Source organism: Populus alba, chromosome 5 (genome assembly GCF_005239225.2).
Source record: "Populus alba chromosome 5, ASM523922v2, whole genome shotgun sequence".
In the NCBI taxonomy this organism is placed as follows: Eukaryota; Viridiplantae; Streptophyta; class Magnoliopsida; order Malpighiales; family Salicaceae; genus Populus; species Populus alba.
In genome coordinates, this window is record NC_133288.1 from 12,195,894 (window position 1) to 12,202,133 (window position 6,240).

A 6,240-nucleotide genomic window follows, 5' to 3' on the forward strand; every position below is an offset into this window, starting at 1 on the left:
GATCAATATACCTTTGTTGGATGCTATTAAACAGGTTCCTTCTTATGCTAAATTTTTGAAAGATCTATGCACTATGAAGAGAAAACTGAATGTGAAAAAGAAAGCCTTTTTAGCCGAACAAGTGTTATTCTTCAGAATAATAATGCTTTGAAATATAAAGACCCTGGTTGTCCTACAATTTCTTGCTTTATTGGAGAACATAAAATTGAAAGAGCCTTACTTGATCTTGGAGCTAGTGTGAATTTACTTCCATATTCAGTTTTTCAGAGTCTCAATCTAGGTGAGTTAAAACCAACTTCTGTAACTCTTTTACTTGCCGATAGATCTGTAAAAGTGCCTAGAGGAATAATTGAAGATGTGTTAGTATAATCAATGTATCATCCATGAGAACCTGAGACTGTGCCCACCGGCTCCCCTCTTGGTTCCACATGTGGCATCCGAGCGCTGCACCCTCGGAGGCTATGATATTCCATCAGGTGCCATGGTACTTGTAAATGCATGGTCCATTCACAGAAATCCAGACGTGTGGGATGATCCTTTAAGTTTTAAGCCTGAAAGATTTGAAAATGGGAAAGGTGAACCATACAGGCTACTGCCATTTGGGTTGGGAAGGAGAGGTTGTCCTGGAGAAGCCATGGCATTCAGAGTGATAAACTTGGTTATGAGCCAATTGCTTCAATGTTTTGAGTTCTCCACTGTTGATGGAGAGGAAGTCGATATGACAGAGACGGCTGCAACACTCATGTTGAAGATTACCTCATTGCATCTCGTGTGTAAAGCTCGCCCAAACACCCACAACCTCCTCGCTTAAGTTGTTCGCCCTTTGAGGTTGAAAGAATGCAAAACCCTTTTCATCGTCTTATTTTAGTGATTCCATTGAGGAAATAAATAACAGTGCAAGGACAATAATTATTGTGTTATTAATTCGTGCTCCTTAATATATATACTTTCTGTATTTTATAATTCCTAGAAAATTCCAATTTCAAATGATGTACTACTATATCCAATTCCAACCTTTGAGAGTTGGTGTAGCAAAATCAAGAAAAACATCTTGATTGTATACAGTTATTCAAATTTAAGTGGGTTTGTGGCAAGCGGGTGTTTTTGTGAGGGTATTTTTTAATTAAAATAATTTCTGAATTTTATTAAGGTTTTATGTGTGGACTTCGAAGCTATGTTTGATCATAATAAGGCTCAGTGGCCAGATGAAGAGAAAAAACAAAAAAAAAACAAAAACTAGAGCTTTAATCAATTAGAGACTATTTGATATTGCTAATTAATTAATTAAAGTGATTTGTTACTTTAATTTATAATTCAAAAAATATTGTTCATAATAACTTATTATGATAAAAGTAAGTTGACATGACTTTAACTTAGAAATATATTTGGTTAAAATATTCAAATCAATTTTTAAAAAAATTATTACAAGAAGAATTTATTAGTGAAAACTTATACTCAATTTATAACAAATTATTTATTTATGTAAAAATTATTGTTAATAAACATGTTTACGATTTTTTTATGAGTAAAAATGATTTAAACAAATTTAAAAATATCATACAAAATGGAAGCTTAAGTTATAAGAGTTAATTATGTCTTCGAGTCAGTTCACTACAAGATTTCACAGTTTTACCGATGAAAATATTCTGTCGGTGTGTGATTACGAGTTTGTCGGTAATTTATTTACCGACATCGTCACCAACGAAATACTTCCGTCGGCTTTCCTTTCGTCGGTAATTCTACATTTCATCGCTATATCAGTCGGAAACACAAAAAACCATTTGCTGATGGTTCTACAAACAGAATTTGCGTGCCAAAAAACAAAGTTTCTTGCTTGAAATATACTGACAGATTTTTATCCCGTCATTGATAGCGTGATTTACCGACGGACACATAGCGTCAGTAACTTTGTTGGTGAATGTTTGAAATACCGACCGAATATATCCGTATGTAAAATTCATCAGTAATAGTGGCAGCTACTGTGAAATGCTGACATAATCATTCCATCGATAAAGTTGTCGGTGAGTGTATGAAATATCGACCGAATATACCCGTCTGTAAATTCGTCGGTGAATGTGGCAGCTACTGTCAAATGCCGACGGATTCATTTCATCGGTAAACCCTTTGTAATATTTTTTTAAATTTTGTTTTTAAAAAATTATTTAGAATACATAATATAAAATTATATAAATTAATGGTAATAAAAACCAATTATGCAAATAAAATTTCTATTAAACATCAAACTGAATGTGTTTCAAAAAAAATATTAAATGAAATTTTAAAGGTAAATAATATTTTATTTCAAAATAATATAAAGGAGGAGCTGGAAAAGGAGGAGGAGGCTGGTGGTTGTACGGCCAAAAAGGATTAGGCGCACATGTTCCACTCTGTGATGCCATGTTCATGACCAGTTCGCGAAGCTGTTCATGATCCGCTTTTTATTGTGCATACTCCGCTCTTTGTTTTGCATGAGCAACTTTGAGTTGTGCATACTCCGCTGATATGTGGTCGTATTTTTCGTTGAGCTGAGCCGTGTGTTGCTGAAAAGTCACAAACTCCTTAGATTGGGTGCTTCATATTGATTGGGAGCTCCTAACGGTTGAAACACTACGGGCCGACCGCAAGTTGTCAGCCGTAGTGTTGGAAGGCCCGTAAACCTGATTTTTATTGGGTCCACCGGACGATCCAACCTCCATCCACAAATTCGGATCAAATTCCGGATGGGTAAAATGATCGTCCTCATATCTCTCCCTCAACCGATTCTTATAGGTCTCCTGAAAATAAATAATAATAAAAAAAGTAATCATCATATTCAATTCAATAAATATAATAACTTACAAAATAAAATGGTTGAACAAACATACCATGAAATGTTGAGTATGGTTGTCAACGAACTGTTGCGCCCGCTTTTAGCGATCTTGACTCTGCACGTGCGTCACCACAAACAGCTCCATCGGGCTCGGCTTACGTCCAAGAGACATAGGCTATAATGAAAAAAGATTTATTAACAACAAATTAATTTAACAATATATTTCATTTAAATTAATCTTACCATTCGTTTCGCATGTGCAGCAAACGGAACAGAGCTGCCGGTGTGCGTTGTCACCGAGCCATGAATTGGCCGATTCCGGTTGCTAGCACCAGACTACGAGCATCGTGTGAACCACTCAGATGTCACGTGCTCAAGATATTGTGTCCATATATCTTCCGAGATGTATATCGGTTTTGAAATCCCTCCAAATCGCAACGTCGTTCCAGCCTTGGAAACCCCTATCTCTCACGGTTTTTTTTTTATCCTTTTTTGTACTTCATACCAAAAATCACGCAACCTACTTCACGCAACCAAAAAATTAAATTTCAAAACATAAATTTTTGTCTAAAAAAAATCTTGTATTGTTTTCGATGTTACCTAGTTTCCACGTGATTTTTCCCATACCTTCCTCATAACAATGTCATGCTCATTGTCCCAGTAGAATTTTTCTTGTGTATAAATAATTAATTTAAATAAAAATAATAATTTATTTAAAATTATAGTAATAATTTATTAGAAATAAGCTTAAAATTATAAATTAACACCAACCTCAAATCTGTCAAACCATGCATTGATTTGAGGCATCCATTTAGGATGTTTGGATATCTAACTCCATTGAAACAATGGAATCTCCATCGACAATTTAAAGGCTGATGATATTACTCGGTGGCCTCAATGTTTGTAAACCTGAACATAAATGAAATTAATGAAATAGTGATTACTTCATAAATTATGTTATAATTTTTTTTAAAAAAAAAAACTAAAACCTTAACAAACTTATATTGAAAAGTCGTCCTTCCACCATGCCTCGTACTTGCTGGTAAATTTATTCTGTTGTGAAGGCATGCCGCCACTACGTTGTGAACTAGCGCTGGAAGAGGCAGCATCGGTTGAAGGCGCAGGTGGTGTAGGTGCCTCTTCTTGAGAGGCACCTAAGGAAATATCATCATCGTTGTTGACGAACTAGCAGTGACCATACGTGAGCGACCAACTCTGGTTTTCATTCTACGCATCTACATAATTTTTATACAAATAATTATATAATTAAATTCAAATGATAAAAAAATTTCAACAACACCTCCCCTATACTGGATACTATCTAAATCCACAAACCTGCAAATATTGACAATAGCTACAACCAATTGACCCAATCTATACTGATTATTCCAATATATTCAAATTAATAATTCGAAGGTAAATTCAATATTAAGAATTACAATTCAACAAATTATTCAATAAATTATGCCAATACAACAATAAAATATATTAAATAAATTTTAAAAAAAAACTCTAGACTAACAATTACAATAAATGAAAAAAATTAAACATAAATCATGCAATAATAGAGTAAAATTAATAATTATTCAAAAATATTCAATTACTAATACTAAGGTAAATTCAACATTAACAATTACAATTCAACAAATTATTCAATAATTATGCCAAGACAACAAAACAATAAATTCAAAAAAACTCTAGACTAACAATCAAAATAAATGAAAACAATTAAACACAAATCATGCAATAATAGAAAATTAATAATTATTCCAACATATTCAATTACTAATTCTAAGGTAAATTCAACATTAGCAATTACAATTCAACAAATTATTTAATAATTATGCCAATACAACAATACAATAAATTCAAAAACAATTCTAGACTAACAATTAAAATCAATGGAAATAATTAAATACAAATCATGCAATAATAGAATAAAATTACTAATTATTCCAACATATTCAATTACTAATTCTAAGGTAAATTCAACATTAACAATTACAATTCAACAAATTATTCAATAATTATGCCAATACAACAATAAAAAAATATTCAATAAATTAAAAAAAGAAAAACTATAGACTTTAGGAATGAAATATGCTTACCTTAATAATGTGTTTAATTCAAGACTTTATCTACATTATAAAAGTACACCAAAACAAAAAAAACATAACAAAAATAAAAATAGCTAAACAAAAAAAACCCTTAAAGTAAAATTAAATAGAGGAAACACATACCTTTTAATCTAATGAAGATTCACAAGAAAACTTGCTAGAGAATGTAGGTGAAAGCTTTGAAGAATTGAGAGGAAAAAAATCAAAAGTTAAGGTGAAAAACGGAGGAGATGAAAAAATGAACTGAAAGGGTGGTCGCTGGGATTTATAGGGCAATGTTAACGATGAAAATAAAAAATTATTATTATTTTAATTTATTCCATCAGTGAAGTGTCAAAAATCCATTGGTAATTTTTGAATTTTGCACCAACATTTTTAATTACCCTCCATATTTTTCGCGATCCGTCGGTAATTCCATCGGCAAACTGACGCGGTCAGAGATGCATTTAAAGCACCACCCTTTGGAATTTGCACAGTCCGTCGGTAATTTTGTCAGTAATATTGACCTGCCGACAACTTACCGACAGACGTGACTCTATCGGCAAAGTCGTCGGTGGTGGTTGTGGTGTTTCTAGTGATGCTACTATGAAAGGCCGACAGACTACAATCCGTCGGTATGGACGTCGATTATTGTGGCATTTCAAGTAATTATTTTTGAACTCTCTGTGAAATGCTGACAAATTGTTATCTATCGGTATTGTTGTCGGTGATTGTGGCATTTCAAGTAATTATTTTTTAACTCTTTGTGAAATGCCGACGGACCTTATTCCGTCGGTATGAACGTCGGTGATTGTGGCATTGTACAAGAAAAGTTGTATTTGTATTGACTATTTACTTTCCTGCAAAAACTTAAATGGTAAACTGTCTATCGCACAAAACAATAACAACAGTGCTTAAACAATAAATATTTCATGTTACAAAATATATCATCCATAATCTATATTACATGAAAAAAGGGTTTTACATAGGGCTTCATTCTGATAGTTAGTTAGAATTTTCTTCTTCATCATCATCAATTGAATAGTCATCACCTTCGTCGTAATCTTCAATATGGATATCATCATCTTCATTGACATTTGCTTATCCACTAGAGCTCAAACAAACATTCAACTCCTCTATGTCAACATAAAAAAAGACTATCATCGAAACACAATGTGTAATAAACTTGTTGACATTGCTTTGTGTAATAAATTTGAATTTTCTTCTAATTTAATCGAAGAAACAACTCGATATGGTTCAACCAGCTCACTAACTTGAAAAACTTTATCTCGCACACTTGTGTCTTCGTTCTTTTCCTAAACAACCTCATCACGA

At 32.7% G+C, this 6,240-nt stretch overlaps 1 protein-coding gene across 1 annotated transcript; it reads left to right on the forward strand.

Moving 5' to 3' along the window:
* Positions 1-481: 481 nt before the first annotated feature.
* On the forward strand, positions 482-811 carry LOC140954310 (cytochrome P450 81D11-like). The gene has a single exon (XM_073409400.1). The coding sequence runs from the start codon at positions 482-484 to the stop codon at positions 809-811; it is 330 nt and encodes a 109-aa protein (XP_073265501.1).
* Positions 812-6,240: the final 5,429 nt, after the last annotated feature.